The sequence below is a fragment of the Macaca mulatta genome, chromosome 13 (genome assembly GCF_049350105.2).
Source record: "Macaca mulatta isolate MMU2019108-1 chromosome 13, T2T-MMU8v2.0, whole genome shotgun sequence".
Taxonomy (NCBI): domain Eukaryota; kingdom Metazoa; phylum Chordata; class Mammalia; order Primates; family Cercopithecidae; genus Macaca; species Macaca mulatta.
Genome location: NC_133418.1, coordinates 55,323,767 through 55,345,878, shown reverse-complemented (window position 1 = coordinate 55,345,878; position 22,112 = coordinate 55,323,767). Strand labels below are relative to the sequence as shown.

Genomic DNA, 22,112 nt, shown 5'->3' with positions numbered 1-22,112 from the left:
AGTATAAAACAAACCAAGTTTCACATATCTCTGAAACTAGAGAGGGAAAAGGGATGGGGGTATAGTGGTTTTAGCTGTTTCTTTTTTTATTTACTTTATGCTCTAGAATCTGACACTGTATGTTTAATATTTTATTTTAAATGAGTCTAAAGCAACTGTGGCAAAAGATAACATTTGTTTTGTTTTTCCCAAAAGCCCATTCTGTAATTTAATTAACATTTGTTAGATATGAGTGGAGGGCAAATTGGTAAACATGATATTATTTTCTGCATGTTTGAAAATTTTTGTAATTGAAAATTTTGGTTTTATATAGTAATGCCAATTTATACACAAGTTTTCAAAATGATATATAAATCTGCAGAGCTAAATATATTAAATGATAGAATTCTAGGTTCCTATGACTTCTAAAATCAAGGTAAATGTGAGGAAAATAGAAAAGTCTAAAAAAAGGACAAATTTTAATTACTCAATACAACATGTTACCTGCTTCTCCTGAAGGTGTTTCCTCAGTAACTAGGGGTAAGCCAGATGCAAAGAAGTCCATGATTGTTGCATAAATATCTGGTTTCAGTAAATTCCAGTCTAAATCTTCATTTTCCTATAAACATTTAAAGGAAAATGCTGTATTTGCAGGCAAGGGCAGAGACCCATACAGAACGCTACCTTATACCTCTTTTTTTTTTTTTTTCTGAGGTGGAGTCTCACTCTGTTGCTCAGACTGGATGGAGTGCAGTGGCATGATCTTGACTCACTGCAACCTCCACCTCCTGGGTTCAAGCAATTCTCCTGCCTCAGCCTCCCAAGTAGCTGGGACTACAGGTGTGTGCCACCACAGCTGGCTAATTTTTTGTAGTTTTAGCAGAGATGAGGTTTCACCATGTTAGCCAGGATGGTCTCAATCTCCTGACCTTGTGATCCGCCTACCCCGGCCTCCCAAAGTGCTGGGATTACAGGCGTGAGCCACTGCGCCCAGCCCCCTTATACCTCTTAAGAATCTTTTCCTGGCCAGGTGTCGTAGTTCATGTCTAATCCCAACATTTTGGGAAGCCGAGGCAGGAGGATAGCTTGAGTCCAAGAGTTCAAGACTAGCCTGAGCAACACAGTGAGACTTCATCTCTTTTCATATTTTTAAAAATAATAAATAAATGGAAAGGAAGAAAGAAAAAAGAGAGAAAAGAAGCAGAAAAAAGGAAAGGAGAAGAAAGGCAAGCAGGCGGGCGAAGGGAAGGGGAAGGGAAAAGGGAAAGGGAAAAGAAAAGAGATAAAAATAAGAAAAGAAAAGAGTAAAGGAAAAGAAAAAATATCTTTTCCTATATACACACTATACCTACGCAATGGCAACCACTTCTGGAGAATGTATATTAGCTCCACATCTTAAAGGGTCCTGTTTAAATAAATTTCAGAAGATAAAATCTTAAAGATTCCCCCATTCATTAACTAATTCATTCACTTATCAAACTTCCGTTGTTCTAATTTGATTTAAATGATTAAAAGACATTTTTCGTGCCGGGCGCGGTGGCTCACGCCTGTAATCCCAGCACTTTGGGAGGCCGAGGCGGGCGGATCACAAGGTCAGGAGATCGAGACCACGGTGACACCCCGTCTCTACTAAAAATACAAAAAATTAGCCGGGCGCGGTTGTGGGCGCCTGTAGTCCCAGCTACTCGGGAGGCTGAGGCAGGAGAATGGCGTGAACCCGGGAGGCGGAGCTTGCAGTGAGCCGAGATCGCGCCACTGCACTCCAGCCTGGGCGACAGAGCGAGACTCCGTCTCAAAAAAAAAAAAAAAAAAAAGACATTTTTCGTGATGTGAAAACAAAATATTAAATGGATTTTCTGTCTTTAAAGAGGATGATAAAGAGATACCCATTCTCTTAAAAAAATAGGATGTAATTGCTTGACCAAGTATACAGAACAGTCTACAACTATTCAAAAAATTTACTTACATATATTACTTAAAGGGTATGAAAGAAATTTGGCTGGGCGTGGTGGCCCACGCCTATAATCTCAGCACTTTGGGAGGCTGAGGCAGGTGGATCGCCCGAGGTCAGGAGTTTGAGACCAGCCTGGCCAACATAGTGAAACCCCGTCTCTACTAATAATACAAAAATTAGCCAGGCGTGGTGGCAGAGGCCTGTAATCCCAGCTACTCCGGAGGCTGAGGAAGGAGAATCGCTTGAACTTGGGAGCCAGAGGTTGCAGTGAGCCGAGATCACGCCACTGCCCTCCAGCCTGGGCGACAGAGTGAGACTCCGTCTCAAAAGAAAAAAGAAACAATATAGAGATAGTACATAAAAGGTGACATAAATGGGGACTGCTAAGGTTATAAAAGTAAAACTAGTGAAATAGCGTAGTGATTGGGAAAGGAAACTAGTTCTAGGTAATAAATCATTTGGAAAATAAATCAGAGTGTTACCTCAGATCTTCAGTAAATAGTAGACTCTACTAAATAGGAAAATATTGGTAATAAAAATAAGAAAAACATCCTAAAGTTGTCTGAATGAGAAAAAAAGGCAGCATATAAGCTGCAAATATACATATACATTTCGAAAAAAATAACACAAATGATGCATAAAGAAATCTAATTATCAACTGGAAATCAGAAGTAGAAACAGGTGATTGCTGAAGACATTCAGTAAAATGTGATAGTCCATGATGAGAAAGGTTACTAGAAGAAAACAAAAAAATCCAATATTCCGTCTATTAAATACCAACGTGGGCAGGCGTGGTGGCTCACACCTATAATCCCAACATTTTGGGAGGCCGAGACAGGAGGATTGCATGAGCCCAGGAGTTCAAGACCAGTCTGGGCAATATAGAAGGACACTGTCTCTACAATTAAAAAAAAGAAAAAAGAAAAAAAAATTAGCTGGGCATGGTGGCATGCACCTATAGTCCCAGCTACTCGGGAAGCTGAGCTGGGAGGATTGCTTGAGCCTGGGAGTTAGTGGTTGCAGCGACCCATGATCGCGCCACTATATTCCAGCCTGGGAAACAGAGCAAGATCCCATCTATATGGATGTGTAGATAGATACACACACACATACATATATATGTATCAACATATATATACCCTAACTTGGGATATTATCTATTGGTTACGTCATTTCACTTAAGAAAAAATTGCAGAGTTAGGGCAATTTCAAATAGGGTAACTAAATAATGAAAGTAAGAGAGCTAAAGGATGACTTACTAAATCTAATCAAGAAAAATAGGAAAAGGCCGGGCGCAGTGGCTCAAGCCTGTAATCCCAGCACTTTGGGAGGCCGAGACGGGCGGATCACGAGGTCGGGATATCGAGACCATCCTGGCTAACACGGTGAAACCCCGTCTCTACTAAAAAATACAAAAAACTAGCCGGGCGTGGTGGCGGGCGCCTGTAGTCCCAACTACTCGGGAGGCTGAGGCAGGAGAATGGCGTGAACCCGGGAGGCGGAGCTTGCAGTGAGCTGAGATCCGGCCACTGCACTCCAGCCTGGGCGGCAGAGCGAGACTCCGTCTCAAAAAAAAAAAAAAAAAAAAAAAAAAAATAGGAAAAGTAAAAAAAACAAAAAAAAACCCTTTAAGATATAATCACATTTTTACCTATAAAAATTTACATATAGCATAGGCTATATGTAAAAGAACTAAATAACTTTTAAAAATAAATATATAATTTCCCACTTATAACTAGTTGTAAGAATTAGATAACATATATAAAGCACTAGTGCCATATCTGACATTGAATATATTAAAAAAATGCTTATCCCTTCTTCCCCTTAAAAAATATGGAAGAAAGAAAACTGGAGAATGGGGGACTGGATGTGGCGGTTCACACCTGTAATCCCAGCAGTTTGGGAAGCCAAGGTGAGCAGATTGTTTGAGCTCAGAAATTTGAGACCAGCCTGGGCAACATGGCAAAATCCCATCTCTACAAAAAATACAAAAATTAGTTGGACGTGGTGGTATGCACGTATAGTCCCAGCTACCAGGGAGGCTGAGGTGAGAGGATTGCTTAAGCTCAAGAGGCTGAGGCTTCAGTGAGCCTAGATCATGCCACTGCACTCTGACCTGGGTGACGGAGTGAGACTTTGTCTCTAAATAAATAAATAGGTACAAGAGAATACTGGACTAGATGACTAGATTTAACATGTCACTAACCCAGTACGTCCACTTTTTTTTTTTTTTTTAATTTTTTTTTTGAGACAGAGTCTCACTCTGTCACCCAGGCTGGAGTGCAGTGGCCCGATCTCGGCTCACTGAAAACTCGGCCTCCTTGGATCACACCATTCTCCTGCCTCAGCCTCCTGAGTAGCTGGGGCTACAGGCACCCGCCACCACACCCGGCTAATTTTTTTGTATTTTTAGTACCGACGGGGTTTCACTGTGTTAGCCAGCATGGTTTTGATCTCCTGACCTCGTGATCCGCCCGCCTCAGCCTCCCAAAGTGCTGGGATTACACGCTTTGGCCACCGCGCCTGGCCCCCAGTATGTCCACTTTTAAGGACATAAAGAGCTCAGACTAATCCTTTCAAATTGCTTAAAGGGAGTTTAATAAATACTTGCAATTTTCACACACTATCAGGCAAGTGATTTAAGTTCAGGGGATATATGTCAATCAACAGATTTAAAAGGATACATAGTTCAAATTTAAATAGTTCATGTCCCATTAATCTAGTAGACATAAAAAATGGAACAGGCCTTTCTAGCAGATATTTCCTTGACTGTTGAAAAACACAGCATATTTTGGCCGGGCATAGTGGCTCACGCCTGTAATCCCAGCACTTTGGAGGCTGAGGCGGGTGATCACCTGAGGTGAGGAGTTCTAGACCAGCCTGGCCAACATGGCGAAACCCTGTCTCTACTAAAAATACAAAAATTAGCAGGGCATGGTGGCAGGTGCCTGCAATCCCAGCTACTCGGGGTGGCGGGGGGGCCAAGGCAGGAGAATCGCTTGAATCCGGGAGGCAGAGGTGGCAGTGAGCCAAGAGCACCATTGCACTGCAGCTGGGGGACAAGAGCGAGACTTCGTCTCAAAGAAAAAAAAAAGAAAATGAAAAAGAAAAACATAGCATATTTCGCTTGATTTTTCTGACATTTAGAGGGCAAGAGAGTAAGACCCTGTCTCAAAAATAAAAAATAAAAATTAAAGAACAGAAAAATGGAAATGTTGGAGAGAGAGGCACTGGACTCAGAAAAAAATGAAAAGTATTTCGAGTCTTATTTTATATAATCCTATGTTTACCTTTGTGACAGTGATGAAATCTGGTCCAAAGAAGACACTTTTTACTCCTTCAATCCTAAATAACTGCCTGCAAAAAAAGAAAAAAATAAGAGATACTAAAATGCTTGATTATGGAAAAGTTTAAACATACACAAAAGTAGAGAAAAGCAAAAAACTCTCCACATATCTCTTGCAGCTTTAACAATTATCAACTCATGGCCAATTTTGTTTTATAATTCCTACTCTATGATTTAGCAATCCCACACTATTTACCAAAAGAAATAAAAACACATGCTCCACAAAGACTTGTAGATAAATCTTTATAGCAGCTTAATTTTAAAATAGCCACACATATAGAAAAATATGGAAATGTCCATCACCTGGTGAATGAATAGACTGCTATATCTATACTATCAATCATTCATGAAACAAATATTTGACACCTACTAAATGCCAGGCACTGTACAAGCACGAAACAGACTATTTTCTTTCTTTTTTTTTTTTTTCTTTCGAGATGGAGTCACCCTCTGTCACCCAGGCTGGAATGCAGTGGTAAGATCGTGGCTCACTGCAACCTCCACCTCCCAGGTTCAAGTGATTTTCCTGCCTCAGCCTCCCACGTAGCTGGGATTACAGGCACCTACCACCACACCAAGCTAATTTTTGTATTTTTAGTAGAGACGGAGTTTCACCATATTGGCCAGGCTAGTCTTGAACTCCTGATCCCAGGTGATCTACCCGCCTCGGCCTCCCAAAGTGCTGGGATTATAGGCATGAGCCAGCACACCCGGCCTAAACAGACTATTTTCAAAAGACTACCTTGAAAAGAGATTTTGCCAACTGAACATCTGACAGAAATAATCTCTCACTAATCTATAACTGAATTAATTGGGGCTTTTTTACTTTTACATTTTTAATACAAAATATGAACTCATCCTTGATGTAAATGTTTCAAACAATAAAATTTAAATGCCCCTTGACCACCCCTACCAAATCCTGTTATCAGTTTCGTGTGTATTCTTCCAGATCTTTTTGTCAGTGCATTTGTTGTTCTGTGGTTTTTGCTTTCATATACATAATATCATATTGGACTCACTGTTCTGCAAGTTGCTTTCTTCACTTGTATGTCTCTATGACAGTAAATACATCCCTGCACATATCTTGGGCACATGTGCAAGTAACTTCTAGGGTAGTAACCCAGTAGTGAGTTGTGGAATCATGTATGTAGTTACAGGGTTTTATTTAATAAAATAAAACAGAACAACAGAAAGAGATGAAGAAAGGAAATTTAAGAATCTATTATCTATTTTAAGGGTGAAAAAAGAGTCAAAACTATCCCATCAAACACTTGTATCTCACATATACACACACACGATGTAAAACACTTTTTACTGTGACTTATGTCAAAAAAGTACGAAAAACAGCCTGTAATTCCAATACTTTGGAAGCCAAGTAGGACAGATCACTTGAGCTCAGGAGTCTGAGACCAGCCTGGGCAACATGATGAAACCTAGCCTCTACAAAAAATACCAAATTTAGCCAGGTAAGGTGGCACATGCCTATAGTCCCAATTACTTACGAGGCTAAGGCAGGAGAATAGCTTGAACCCAGAGGTGGAGGTTGCAGTGAGCCAAGATCACGCCATCACACACCAGCCTGGGCAACAAAAGTGAAACCTTATCTCAATAAATAAATAAATAAAAGTTTAAAAATAAAATACGAAAAACAAACACTCTAAGGTATATTGAGAAGTGATATGTTTAAGTAAAAAGAAAAAGTACTTATTAATTATAAATTTTAAAAACAATTCCAGAGCTTAGCAAATCCCTAGGTTCCTTAAATGAGACATATAAAATGGCTGTATGTATAGAAACAGTTACCTAAGCTCTGTTTTCCGAGTATCCCTGGCAATCAGATTGAGGCTTCAGTTCCCAAAAATTTCAACTGATGCTGACTCTAATATTCTTTATTATTAACTTCTCTATCAGTTAAAAAGAGCTTCATCCCAACAATTTTATCATTTGTGCTTTTTTTTTTTTTGAGACAGAGTCTCACTCCGTGGCCCAGGCTGGAGTAGAGTGGTACAATCTCAGCTCACTGCAAGCTCCGCCTCCTGGGTTCATGCCATTCTCCTGCCTCAGTCTCCTGAGTAGCTGGGACTACAGGCGCCTGCCACCACACCCGGCTAATTTTTGGTATTTTTAGTAGAGATGGGGTTTCACTGTGTTAGCCAGGATGGTCTCGATCTCCTGACCTCATGATCCGCCCACCTCGGTCTCCCAAAGTGCTGGGATTACAGGCGTGAGCCCCCGCGTCCGGCCCTATGCTTTATCATCTCTAACATACAGTAGTCCCCCCTTATCCCCAGGGGATCCATTCCAATGGCCCCAGTGGATCCCTGAAACTACACGTAGTATTGAACCCTGCAAGTACTATGTTTTTTTCCTATACATATATATCTATGAAAAGTTTAATTTATAAATTAGGCGCAGTAAGAGATTAACCACTGATAATAAAATAGAACAGTTATAACAATACGCCAGCAATATGCCAGCATCACTACTTTAAGAGATGGCTACTAAGTAACCAATGATGTGGCGAGGGCAGTGGGGGGGGTCAGCAGAGGGGAGGGCACAGGCAGACAGATAGTGTATATGACATGGATACACTGGAAAAGGGATAATTTATGCCCTAGGGAGGACAGAGCAAGATTTCACCATGCTACTCAGAAAAGCAGCACAATTTAAAACTGATGAATTATTTCTGGAATTTTCCATTTAATATTTTTAGACTATGGCTGATATTGGGTAACTGAAACCGGGGAAAGTGAAACCACAGATAAGGGGGGACTACTGGTTTAAACATGCCTTTATCTGGTGAATTTTAAAACTGTCCCTACTGACTAGTTTTCATTTACAGTTCTGAATAGAGTATTTTAGGAATTACTCCACCTAGAAAGAACTACACCATTCTCCTGCCTCAGCCTCCCGAGTAGCCGGGACTACAGGCGCCCGCCACCTCGCCCGGCTAGTTTTTTTTTTTTTTGTATTTTTTAGTCGAGACGGGGTTTCACCGTGTTAGCCAGGATGGTCTCGAACTCCTGACCTCGTGATCCGCCCGTCTCGGCCTCCCAAAGTGCTGGGATTACAGGCTTGAGCCACCGCGCCCGGCCAGAACTACAAATTCAACTACCCTTATGAATAAAATAAGCAAGTTCTCATTATTCTTAAAAATCAGATTTTTAAGATCTGAAATGGAAATTTACCATATTTATCAATTTGATGAATATTTTTTCTTAAGTAAAAACATAAGTTTTTATTTATTCGTGCTATAGGTCTCTCAAATATATCGCTCTTCAGGAGAAAATTTTTTTAATATCAACTCTCATTTTTCTTTTCTGAGACAGGGTCTCACTCTCATGCCTAGGCTGGAATGTAGTGGCACAATCATGGCATCACAGCTCATAGTTTCCTTAATCTCCTGGGTTTAAGTAATCCTCCCACCTCGGTCTCCCTAGTAGCTAGGACTACAGACACGTATCACCACACTTGGCTAATTTTTGTACTTTTTGTAGACAGGGTTTCACCATGTTGCCCAGGCTGGTCTCAAACCCCTAAGCTCAAGTGATCCCCACCTCCTCAGCCTCCTCAACATGTTTGGGGTTTTTTTGAGACAGGGTCTCACTCTGTTGCCCAGGCTGGAGTACAGTGGAACCATTATGGCTCACTGCAGCCTCAACCTCCCAGGCTCAAACGATCCTCCCATCTCAGCCTCCCGCATAGCTAAGACAAGAGGTACACACCATCACACCCAGCTAAATTTTTGTGTGTGTGTCTGTGTGTGGTAGAGATGGGATCTCTGTGTGTGTGAGTGTGTGCGTGTGTGTGGGGGGGGTGGTAGAGATGGAGTCTTTCTATGTTGCCCCGGCTGGTCTCAAACTCCTGGACTCAAGCAATCCTCCCACTTCGGCCTCCCAAAGTGTTTGGATTACAGGTGTGAGCCACTGCAACATGCCTTATTATTTTTTTTTAATCTCTCATCTGAAAAGAAATTATTCTCTACACTTAAAAAAGAATGCGGTGCACACAGAAATGCAATAGTTAAATAAAGTTGTCTTAACCCCAAAGTCAGTTATTTATGTTTCTTGGTAAAAGCAAATGAAAACAGTAATATACCTAGCCAGAGGGGAGCGAAATGCTGCAGCTGGGGTGGGAAAATCCATGGTCCTTGTCTCAAGAACTGGTTTTCCTGGTATAAACTTTAAGCTGTTGGGATTTGGAGTATCCTGTGTTTGAATAAACATGTATCTCACTAAAAAAAGGAAAAAGAAGAAAATGTTATTCTAGAAAAAAACAGTTAACAAGTTTATGGACTATGACATGCTCATTTGCACAGAACCAGAAGAAATAAGAAAAACTGGGGAAAAACCCAAGACTTTACTGCCCTGATAAAGCATTTATAAAGATAAGAAAGAAATATATCAATATATAGCCGGGCACAGTGGCTCACACCTGTAATCCCAGCACATTGGGAGGCCAAGGCGGGTGGATCACGAGGTCAGGAGTTCAAGACCAGCCTGGCCAAGATGGTGAAACCCCATCTCTACTAAAAATACAAAAATTAGCCAGGTGTGGTGGCAGGCGCCTATAATCCCAGCTACTTGGGAGGCTGAGGCAGAGAATTGCTTGAACCTGGGAGGCAGAGGTTGCAGTGAGCTGAGATTGTGCCACTGCACTCCAGCCTGGTGACAAAGTGAGACTCTGTCTCAAAAAAATATATATATATATATATCAATATATTTAAGTGTGTAGAGTTTTCTATTAATCTCTGGTGTTTTGTTTTCTGGGGTTTTTTTTTTTTTTTGAGACAAGGTCTTGCTCTGTTGTCCAGGCTGGAGTGCAGTGGCACAATCACGGTTCACTATGACCTCAAATTACTGGGCTCAAGCAATCCTTCCATATAAGCCCCAAAAGTAGCTGGGACTACAGGCGTGCATCATCACACCTAATTAATTTTTGTATTTTTTTGTAGAGACAGGGTCTCACACTGTTGCCCAGGCTGGTCCCAAATTCCTGGACTCAAATGATCCTCCCACCTCAGCCTTCCAAAGTGTTGGGATTAGAGCGTAAGCGCTGTGCCCAGCCAATACTCTGATTATTTAAATAGCTGTGTTATGAAACAGATTCCAGAAATAGTCTACACTTAAGTCTTATATATATTCATAATTCAGGAGTCCTATACATATTCTATTTGGTGACTTTGTACCAATGGCTATCATAACCATAGATCACTTATTGCTGACATTAACACAGTAAAATGCTACATTCTCTTCTTTCCAAAGTGCCACCATTATTTTAAAGACAATAAAGTTAGCAATTTATAATAGTAATAATAAATATTTATTGTGTGCTTATTATATGCCAAATACAGAGTCAAAGGCGGTTTTTTTTTTTCTTTTTTTGAGGCGGAGTCTCACTCTGTCGCCCAGGCTGGAGTGCAGGATCTCGGCTCACTGCAAGCTCCACCTCCTGGGTTCATGCCATTCTCCTGCCTCAGCCTCCCGAGTAGCTGGAACTACAGGCACCCACCACCACGCCTGGCTAATTTTTTTTTTGTATTTTTAGTAGAGATGGGGTTTCACCATGTTAGCCAGGATGGTCTCGAGCTCCTGACCTTGTGATCCGCCCGCCTTGGCCTCCCGAAGTGCTGGGATTACAGAGGTGAGCCACCATGCCCGGCCAAAGGCTTTTTAAAAAAATTTTTTTGTGGAGGTGGAGTCTCCCAATGTTGCTCAGGCTGGTCTCAAGCTCCTGGCCTCAAGTGATCTTCCCACCTTGGTCTCCCAAAATAAAGTGCTGACATTACAGGTGTAAGCCATCATGTCCAGCTCTGGGGCCAAGTGTTTTATTTATTTATTTTTAATTAATTATTTTTTTTTTTTTGAGACAGAGTTTTGCTCTTTCGCCCAGGCTGGAGTGGAGTGGCACAATCGTGACTCACTGCAACCTCCACCCCTCGAGGTTCAGCTGATTCTCCTGCCTCAGCCTTCTGAGTAGCTGGGATTACAGGCACAAACCACCATGCCTGGCTAATTTGCTAATTTTTGTATTTTTCAGTAGAGACAGGGTTTCACCATGTTGGCCCAGCTGGTTTCGAACTCCTAACCTCAGGTGATCCACCCGCCTCAGCCTCCCAAGTGCTGGGATTACAGGCGTAAGCCACTGTGCCCGCCGACTCTTTTCTTACAATATCTTTTTTCTAGGACCATGATTAGATTGAGAATTGATTCACTAAAGCAATAAAGAGATAATACAATCTTTAATTTCCTGTCTTGCTATTATGACAACAGCTTGCAGGACGAAAGGACAGCATTGGCGTTTTAATAGTTTTAAAACTATTAAACAGGGCCGGGCGCGGTGGCTCAAGCCTGTAATCCCAGCACTTTGGGAGGCCGAGGCGGGCGGATCACGAGGTCAGGAGATCGAGACCATCCTGGCTAACACGGTGAAACCCCATCTCTACTAAAAATACAAAAACAGCCGGGCGAGGTGGCAGGCGCCTGTAGTCCCAGCTACTCGGGAGGCTGAGGCAGGAGAATGGCGTGAACCCGGAAGGCGGAGCTTGCAGTGAGCTGAGATCCGGCCACTGCACTCCAGACTGGGTGACAGAGCAAGACTCCGTCTCAAAAAAAAAAAAAAAAAACTATTAAACAGACCTGATTATTCATTATGAAAATGAACCTTCTGGCAGGGGGCAGTGGCTCATGCCTGGAATCCCAGCACTTTGGGAGACCAAGGCGGGTGGATCACAAGGTCAGGAGTTCCAGACCAGCCTGGCCAACATGGTGAAACCCTGTCTCTACTAAAAAAATACAAAAATGAGCCAGACGTGGAGGTGTCTGCCTGTAACCCCAGCTACTCAGGAAGCTGAGGCAGGAGAATCGCTTGAACCCGGGTTGCAGTGAGCTGAGATTGTGCTATTGCACTCCAGCCTGGGTAATAGAGAGAGAGTAGGTCTCAAAAAAAAAAAAAAGAAAAGAAAATGAATTTTCTGGCCGGGCGAGGTAGCTCACGCCTATAATCCTAGCACTTTGGGAGCCAAAGCGGGCAGATCACCTGAGGTCAGGAGTTCCAGGCCACCCTGGCCAACATGGTAAAACCCCATCTCTACTAAAAATACAAAATTAACCAGGTGTGGTGGTGAGCACCTGTAATCCCAGCTACTCAGGAGGCTGAGGCAAGAGAATCACTTGAACCTGGGAGGCAGAGGTTGCAGTTAACTGGGATCATACCATTGCACTCCAGCCTGGGCCAAAAGAGCGAAACTCCATCTCAAAAAAAAAAAAAAAAAAAGACAGGCTGCGCATAGTGGCTCACGCCTGTAATCTCAGCACTCTGGGAAGTCAAGGCAGGTGGATCACAAGGTCAGGAGTTTAAAACCAGCCTGGCCAACATGGTGAAAACCTGTCTCTACTATAAATACAAATGTTAGCCAGGCATGGGAGCGTGCGCCTGTAGTGCCAGCTACTTGGGAGGCTGAGGCAGGAGAATCACTTGACCCTGGGAGGTGGAAGTTGCAGTGAACTGAGATTGCACCATTACACTCTAGCCTGGGCAACAGAGTGTAATGAAAAAAAAAACAGAAAAAAAAAAAAAAGAAAATGAACCTTCTGAGTAAAAATAAATCCTCCATCTTACAGCAGTATATTTAAATAGATTGACAATCGTATATAACAATTAAAATTTATTCAGTGCCTGGGCGCGGTGCCTCATGCCTGTAATCCCAGCACTTTGGGAGGCCAAGACAGGCGGATCACCTGAGGTCAGGAGTTCGAGAACAGCCTGGTCAACATGGTAAAACCCTGTCTCTACTAAAAATACAAAAATTAGCCAGGCGTGGTGATGTGCACCTGTAATCCCAGCTACCCAGAAGGCTGAGGCAGGAGAAACACTTGAATCCGGGAGGGGGAGGTTGCAATGAGCCAAGATCCAGTCACCATACACTCCAGCCTGTGAGACATAGTGAGACTCTGTCTCAAAAAAAAAAAAAAAATTATTCAGTGCCTATCATGTGCTGGGCAGAGTGCTAAGCACTTTACAGGTATTATATCATTTAATCCTTTTTTTTATTTTTTTTTATTTTATTTTTTTTTATTTTTATTTTTTTTGAGGCGGAGTCTCGCTCTGTCGCCCAGGCTGGAGTGCAGTGGCGCGATCTCGGCTCACTGCAAGCTCCGCCTCCCGGGTTCCCGCCATTCTCCTGCCTCAGCCTCCCGAGTAGCTGGGACTACAGGCGCCGCCACCACGCCCGGCTAATTTTTTTGTATTTTTAGTGGAGACGGGGTTTCATTGTGTTAGCCAGGATGGTCTCGATCTCCTGACCTCGTGATCCGCCCGCCTCGGCCTCCCAAAGTGCTGGGATTACAGGCTTGAGCCACCGCGCCCGGCCTATATCATTTAATCCTTACATGCTTTCAATGAGGTACTGTTTTTATGTTGTTTTATAATAAGGAGACTAAAGGTCACTCAGCTACTAAGTGACAGAGCCAGGATACAAAGCTGGACAATTTTGTAGGTGCTGACTTTCTTAGCCACCGTACATATTGCTAATCCTTATCTAACATTGCCAAGCATAATAGGAAAATACATTTAAGGTCAGTCTTCCTGTTCTAATTTTCATATCACCTATTTTAGGAGAGAGAATAAAATACCAAAAAGCAACAGTTTTATTTTAAATTTGGAAGAGTTTAAATTTGGCAAAACATATGGTTGGTACAAAAATGCTTTTCTTAGCCATTAGGGAAAAGGTTCTAATTTGACAACTGAGAGTCATTTTTGCACTTTGCCATGCAGTTCCAGCTAGCTGAAGTAAAACCATTTCGTGGATAAAGAAAAAAATTAAAGGTGAACTCCTATACATTTTGCTTAAGTCATTGTCCTAATCAGACAACCAGACAATTCCTAAAAAATGAAAAAATAACCGCAATGTCCAAGTACTTCTTTAAAATATGTATATTTCTAGTAAGACATTCTTCTGAAAATCTATAAGGGAATGATTTTTCAATGACACATTAAAGAAAGGGCTGCAAATACTTTCTGTAAATAATCTTCTAACTCTGGTTCTGAACCAATCATTTCTTGCAGCTTGTATTAATAATTTATTGCTAACCAAAATCTGCACACGGTACTCTACCAATATTTGAAGAATTAAATCGGCTTTGGCTGGGTGCATCAGCTCACACCTATAATCCCAGCATTCTGGGAGGCCAAGGCAGGAGGATCACTTGAGGGTAGAAGTTCGAGACCAGCCTGGGCAACACAGATCCTGTCTCTACAAAAAACTACAAGTTGTTGTGGCATGTGCCTGTAATCCCAGCTATATGGGAGACTGAGGCAAGAGGACTGCTTGAGCCCAGGCATTAGAGGATGCAGTGAGCCAAGACAAAAAAAAAAAAATCTGGCTTTATTCTACGCAGCCAATTTGAGAAAAACTGTACCTGCAGAAAGCAAAATTTTTAGAAATCCTTGAGGGTAAAAACTACAAATGCAAAAAAAAAAAGTCATTTAAGAGCATGTACTCTATACTATCTAAAGTAGAAAGTATGAAGATGAATGACATAATCACAGAACTTTTTACTTTTGACAATAAAGGCGCGCACCACCATGCCCAGATAATTTTTGTATTTTTTTGTAGGGTTTGACCATGTTGCTGAGGCTGATCTCGAACTTCTTGGGCTCAAGGGATCTGCCCACCTCAGCCTCTCAAAGTGTTGGGATTACAGGCATGAGTCACCACGCCAGCCTATTTCTTCCTATTATGCTTGGTACTAATAGGTACCTAAGGAGGTAGACGTAAACTCCCCCAAAATACAGATTAGTGATGCTTAAAGTCAATATCAATGACTAAAATTAATGGGTTTCCTATTTGAAAAGCCTATATGACCACATATTTCAGTCCTACAAAGTTTAAAAGTCCAATTAAAGTGGTTTAATCAGCTGAGTTACTCAGTATTTACAATATTTATATCTAAACTATTCTGTGATTCAAGCAGTCAGGCAAGTCTGCAGGAAAGTGCTCCTCTTCTGGCCCCTGGCTACTGAAGGGGTAAGGTCTACCCTGATTTAACTCATGCCCTTAGCCAGAATCAGCCAGAGTATGGCCACCGGAATGTGTTCAAGCTAGCAATGGAAAGGAGAGGCTGAATTTATATGCTTACAGGTCCATAACACATATAGGTGTACATTTACATACATGCACACATGCAGACACACATACCCTCTCCCCTTAAAACTTCCCTAACTCTACATTATGGTCATCACACTTCAAATTATTTTCAAATCATATCTATTTCCCAAATTAAAGAAAATCAAGTATGTATCTTGTTAACAATCAAGATTATTAACAAAACCATAGTAATTAATTTTGACAAAAAAGTTTTTATTTCTTTTTTTTGAATGTAATGTTCTAAGGTCTGGATAAAAGCCAGAAATTTACTGATTTTAAGGGTATACTTATCCAAAAAATGTAAAGCACTAGCTTGAAATACATAGAATTCTTTGAAACACAATCCCCATTTGAAAACTTCTTTTTGAGACAAGGTCCCACTCTGTCACCCAGGCTGGAACACAGTGGTGTGATCACGGCTCACTGCAAGCTTGAACTCCTGGGCTAAAGGGATTCTCCCACCTCAGCCTCCCAAGCAGCTGGGACTACAGGTATGCGCCACCATGCCCAGCTAATTTTTTGTATTTTTTGTAGAGATGGGGTTTCGCTGTATTGCCCAGGCTGGTCTCAAACTCCTGGGCTCAAGCAATCAACCTGCCTCAGTCTCTCAAAGAACTGGGATTACAGGCATGAGCCACCACACCCAGTCAGATTTTAACTTCTACAATATTTTCATTTTGGAAATCATTTGTTGAGCAACTTTTGTGTTGCAGTGGAAGTGTTATACAAGATACTGAGATTTCATAGATCTATTGGACAATGTCCTTGCAAATAAATTTTCTACTTAGAAGCCTATAAGAAAAATATGGCTTTTTTTCCTACATTCTTTCTATAGGCTTCTAAATAGAAAATATACACATTCTCATCTTTTATGATCCACAAAATCCTAACACAGTTCCATTAGTTTCTGAAACACAACTGCTTTAAAAGAGGTGAAATTTTACCTGGGTTACAAAAGGCTGCAGGTAGTGGGAAAAGTGGTCTTTGTACAAATTGATGCAGAGGCTGTTTCTTAATGGTGTATGGATTCTTCAACATATGACAGAACCTATATTTAAAAGCACATAATGAATGACATTTTAAGAGCTCTAATCTTTTAAAATTGGTTTCTACTTCTCATGTATAAAAAAGACCTACGTAAAATTTAAACATAACCAGCAATAGAAATAATTAGAGAACTGACTTTTCATTTTCCATCTACCTTATTTCCACTTACTTAGGCAAGCAATACCTATAAACAATTCAAAATCAGATAGAGCTTAAATGGAAATTCCTACCCTTGATAACTGGGTGTGCACAGGATAATATAACATCCAGATATAAGAAATAGAATTGGGCCGGGTGCAGTGGCTCACACCTGTAATCTCAGCACTTTGGGAGGCCGAGGCAGGTGCTTCACCTGAGGTCGGGAGTTCAAGACCAGCCTGACCAACATGAAGAAACCTCATCTCTACTAAAAATACAAAATTAGCTGGGTGTGCTGACACATGCCTGTAATCCCAGCTACTCGGGAGGCTGAGGCAGGAGAGTCGCTTGAACCCAGGAGGTGGAGGTTGCCGTGAGCCAAGATAAGCCATTGCACTCCAGCCTGGGCAACAAGAGTGAAACTCTGTCTCAAAAAAAAAAAAAAAAAAAAGGCCGGGCGTGGTGGCTCACGCCTATAATCCCAGCACTTTGGGAGGCCAAGGTGGGCAGATCACAAGGTCAGGAGATCGAGACCACAGTGAAACCCCGTCTCTACTAAAAATACAAAAAAAATTAGCTGGGCGCGGTGGCAGGCGCCTGTAGTCCCAGCTACTTAGGAGGCTGAGGCAGGAGAATGGCGTGAACCCGGAAGGCGGAGCTTGCAGTGAGCTGAGATCTGGCCACTGCACTCCAGCCTGGGCGACAGAGCAAGACTCCGTCTCAAAAAAAAAAAAAAAAAAAAAACAAGAAACAGAATTGTATCTACATTAGTAATTTATAACCCATAGTCCCAGACTCTTGGTTATGCACAAAGGAAGCAAATAACTATAAGCTTTTTTCTTTTAAAAAAAAATTTAGGCCAGGCACGGTGGCTCAAGCCTGTAATCCCAGCACTTTGGGAGGCCAAGACGGGTGGATCACGAGGTCAGGAGATCGAGACCATCCTGGCTAACACAGTGAAACCCCGTCTCTACTAAAAAATACAAAAAACTAGCCGGGCGAGGTGGCAGGCGCCTGTAGTCCCAGTTACTCGGGAGGCTGAGGCAGGAGAATGGCGTAAACCCGGGAGGCGGAGCTTGCAGTGAGCCGAGATCCGGCCACTGCACTCCAGCCTGGGCGACAGAGCGAGACTCTGTCTCAAAAAAAAAAATTCAGAATTAGGCAATAGAGTCACATGGTTCAAAATTGATAAGGATAAAAGCATATATAGTGGAAGTCTCCCTCCTTTCCTGTCCCTTACCACGTTTCCCTCTCTCAAGATAACCTGTATTACCTGTTTTGAAAAGTATTTCAATACTTCAAAAAATCTAAAAGAAAGTATACTATTGGGCTGGGGGTGGTGGCTCACACCTGTAATGCCAGCACTTCGGGAGGCCAAGGCAGGTGGATCACCTGAGGTCAGGAGTTCAAGACCAGCTTGGCCAACATGGTGAAACCCCGTCTCTACTAAAAATACAAAAACTAGCTGGGAGTGGTGGTGGGCGCCTGTAATCCCAGCTACTTGGGAGGCTGAGGCAGAGGAATCACTTGAACCTGGGAGGTAGAGATTGCAGTGAGCCGAGATCGCACCACTGAACTCCAGCCTGGACCAAAGAGCGAGACTTCATCTCCAAAAAAAAAGTATACTATTGTCCTTTTTGTTTTTGAGATGGAGTCTCGCTGTTGTTGGCCCAGGCTGGAGTGCAATGGCACAATCTCGGCTCACTGCAACCTCCGTCTCCCAGGTTCCAGCAATTCTCCTGCCTCAGCCTCTCAAGTAGCTGACATTACACGTGCCTGCCACCATGCCCAGCTAATTTTTGAATTTTTTAGTAGAGACGGAGTTTCACCATGTTGGCCAAGATGGTCTCGAACTCCTGACCTCAGGTGATCTGCCAGCATCGGCCTCCCAAAGTGCTGAGATTACGGGCATGAGACACTGTGCCTGGGCCCATCCTTTTTTTTTTTTGAGATTGAGTCTCACTTTGTTGCCCAGGCTGGAGTGCAGTGATACGATCCCGGCTTACTGCAACCTCCACCGCCTGGGTTCAAGCAATTCTCTTGCCTCAGCCTCCCTAGTAGCTGGGATTACAGGTGTATACCATCACACCCAGCTAATTTTTTTATTTTTAGTAGAGATAGGTTTCATCATCTTGGCCAGGCTGGTCTTGAACTCCTGACCTCATGATCCACCCGCCTCGGCCTCCCAAAGTGCTGGGATTACAGGCGTGAGCCACCACACCCGGTCTCTAACTTTACTTTACTCTTATAGAGAAAACATAATTGGCTATTTTTGATGGCTTTGACAAACTGAAAACAAAGGAAGAAAAGAAAAGCAAATATTACTGGAAAAGGAAGTAAAAGCAGACTTTAGTAGTGAAAATTCTTAAAATCCTAATGCAATTTACTTTAAAATCCAGTTTACTTGAAAATATCATCGCTCTCCATTACAACTGCCACTTCATAGAAGTCATGGAAAAATTTTAAGCACAAGAGTCATTTATAATTGCCAATGGGTTCAGATACTGCTAATTCATCAATACAGGGGATTTGCAATAGTTTAATTCACACGGAGCCAGCTGCAAGGGAGACTGGAGTTTCAGCACTCAGTCTCTCTGGATCTGAGTCTAGGGGTTTTCAACGATAGACTGGCAGGCCAGGGAACGGGTGCTGCTGATTGGTTGGGGATGCAATCATAGGGTTGTGGAAAATGGTCCTCCTGAGTGCTCAGTCCGTTTATGGGTGGAGCCACAGAACCAGTCAGAAATGCAAAAATCTGAAAAGGCTAATCTTAGGTTCTACAAGAGTGATGTTTCCTGCAGGAGTAATTGGGGAAGTTGCAACTCTTATGACCTCCAGAATAATGGCTGGTAATCATTTATATCTACACCTTAGCAGAATTCAGGCTCCTCTCATCCTCCCAACCCAATGGTCTTTCATTAGCCTTACAAAGGTGGTTTAATTTTGGGAAAGGGCTATTATCATTTAAACTATCAACTTAATGTCTCCCAAAGTTAGCTTGGCCCAAGCCTGGGAATGGGCTGTTGTCTAGAGGTTAAAGTCAAAATGGTGGTTGGTTAGAACGGTCTTTCACTGTCATAATTTTCTGTTAAAATGTTTTGCAAAGGCAAAAATTGTGATCATACACAAGATCACATTTATCTAATTATTTGCTGCTTAAAATAGGCAAGAAGCAACAAGGGCTGTCACATTTTTTTCTCTACCAAAACTGGAATTCTTCTTGTGGAAAAGAATGAGTGGGCACCAATGAAGTATTAATAGAATACAGATGAACTTTTTCCAACCTTGGGTAATCATTATATGCCATTGATAAGCAAAAGACTACTTTACTGGGATACTGTGGGACTCTAACCCACATAGTTTCTTAGACGCTATTGGAGAGATAAAAGTATTGGAACCGAGGATTCAAGAGAACAATGGAATCAACACTGAATGGGAATCAAATCATCTGTGAAGTCCTGACTGCCACTCCCCACACTAGCTCCAAACAGTGTTGATCACAGTAAGAGCTGTCACGCCTTTATTTATTTATTCTGAGATGGAAATAATCTCGCTTTTCTCGCTCCGTTGCCCAGGCTAAAGTGCAGTGGCGTGATCTTGGCTCACTGCAACCTCCACCTCCCTGGTTCAAGCAATTCCCCTGCCTCAGCCTCCCGAGTAGCTGGGATTACAGGCACACACCACCACGCCCGGCTTTTTTTATATATATATATATTTTTTTAGTTTCACCATGTTGGCCAGACTGGTCTCGAACTCCTGACCTCAGCCAATCCGCCTGGCTTGGCCTCCCAAAGTGCTGGGATTACAGGCGTGAACCACTGCGCCCGGCACACCACTTTAAATTATATGAATCTATTACAGCACTCATGACTGTCATTATTTGTTAACATATTTTTCTTGCTAGACTGCATACTTATTAAGGGGAGAAACTATCTTCATTTCCAGCTGCTAGCACAATGGCCTCACTTCTTCATCTCCACAATGAGATTAAAGTCGCAGCTACCTCATAAAGAATCCAGGGAATCCATGCAAAGTGCTTAAACCAGTGCTAGGCCATGCAGTAAGTGCTCAATAAATGGCAGCTGCTACCATTATTTAATTGGTGCCCAATAATTACTAATTGAGTGAAGTTCAAGGTTTGGAGTAAAAATGCCTTTTTCTATAGTTCAGTATCTAAATCTGTGAATACTCTGGAATTTGGAAATACACTAGAAGAATAATATTCTTATCCCTTCAGCCCAGGGAAAAAGCAGCAGAATGAATAGAGGAAGCACATTCCGACATACAGGTTTAAAGTCTTGTTTTTAAACTAAGAGTGGATTACATTATTCAAGGAAGACATCTACTCAAACACAGGAGATAACTAACAAAAAATTCTACCAACTTAAATCTTTTTAGGATATACATTTAAACTTCAAGAGCACCATTAACACTAAAATGTCAAATACTCAAGAGGGCAAACTCTTGTAGGCCATTTTCTCCAGACATAAAATTAAGGTACACCTACATAAATGTTCTCTTAGCAATGTTCACAGAAGTCTTTGAAACTCAAAGGTACGGCTCAGGGAAGGGGGAAAAACAAGGGAACAGAGTGGGCTTAATGGTGATGGGTGCAGGGAATCTAGGGGTCTGAATTCTCGTCGGAGTTCCATCACTTAGAAACTGTGTGACCTTGGACATATTACCTCCTCTTTCAGGGTCTTACTGGGAAAATGAGGAAACGAGACAAGGTATTTTCTTCCTTTCTGTGTGACATTCTGATTCTGTTTACAAGAGGAGGGAATGCACCTCGTAAAGGGCCTGGGGGCGGGAGAGGCACACGATTTAAAAACAGCTCCTCCGTTCTGGCTCTACAGCCAGTCTCTACAAGCTTCCATACCGCACAGAATCAAGCACTGGGTCTCTAAGCCTGAGACGAAGCTCCACAGAGTCCGCCCGGATTAGGACACAGAAGCGCCGAGCTCCCGCACCGACGGCCATACACCTCAGGGCTCACCCCCAACTGCGACGACAGGGCGGACCCGCCGGCTCCATCAGATGCACTACCCACCCGCCTCGAGAGGGTCTGCAAGGCGGCGACCGCTCCGCTGGCTAAGCCCAACGGCACACCTATTCGGAGCTCCAGGCTCTTCACCTACCGCCTGCGCAGCCCCGCGGCAACAGCCGCAGTTCCCCAGCCCCGCCTGGCCGCGGTCGCCATCTTACTCCGGAGTGCGCAGGGGTCTCCCTGACAGCACCACAAAAGATCTGCGCAGGCGCAGGCTGGCCGGTAGCTGGGCGGGCACTGGGAAGAGCCCACCCTGCCGGCTGCGGGCGGCCCTGCTGCGGCTAAGAGCCGTGGCCTGCACTCCGACGTTTGCAGCCTACTGCGTCACCCTGACCAAGACAGGCCAGGAAACCTTTGCTGTTTGCGCCGGCGCCTGGTTAATTAACGCAGCACCCTGAACGCATGCGTGTTTCCGTCCATACTTTGCTTTCCCTGCTGGCTGGGTTCTTAGCAG

At 42.8% G+C, this 22,112-nt stretch overlaps 1 protein-coding gene across 13 annotated transcripts in view; it reads right to left on the bottom strand.

Annotated features, from left to right (window-relative positions):
• NFU1 (NFU1 iron-sulfur cluster scaffold) overlaps window positions 1-21,862 on the bottom strand; it is a 43,296-nt gene extending 21,434 nt beyond the window's left edge. For 4 of the 13 annotated variants that reach the window (XR_013402748.1, XM_077959483.1, XM_015112595.3 and 1 more), the window contains exons 1-5: window positions 21,750-21,824; window positions 16,371-16,474; window positions 9,378-9,513; window positions 5,224-5,290; window positions 484-598 (exon numbers count right to left, since the gene is read on the bottom strand). Coding sequence is in view for 12 of the 13 variants with exons in the window: in XM_077959483.1 (XP_077815609.1) it covers window positions 484-598; window positions 5,224-5,290; window positions 9,378-9,513; window positions 16,371-16,474; window positions 21,750-21,811 (484 nt within the window). In the remaining variant the exon portion in view is untranslated. Of the gene's footprint in view, window positions 1-483; window positions 599-5,223; window positions 5,291-6,781; window positions 6,874-9,377; window positions 9,514-16,370; window positions 16,475-21,607 lie in introns of those variants that run through there. The other 9 variants (XM_077959482.1, XM_015112596.3, XM_015112598.3 and 6 more) reach the window with 9 other exon arrangements.
• Window positions 21,863-22,112: the final 250 nt, after the last annotated feature.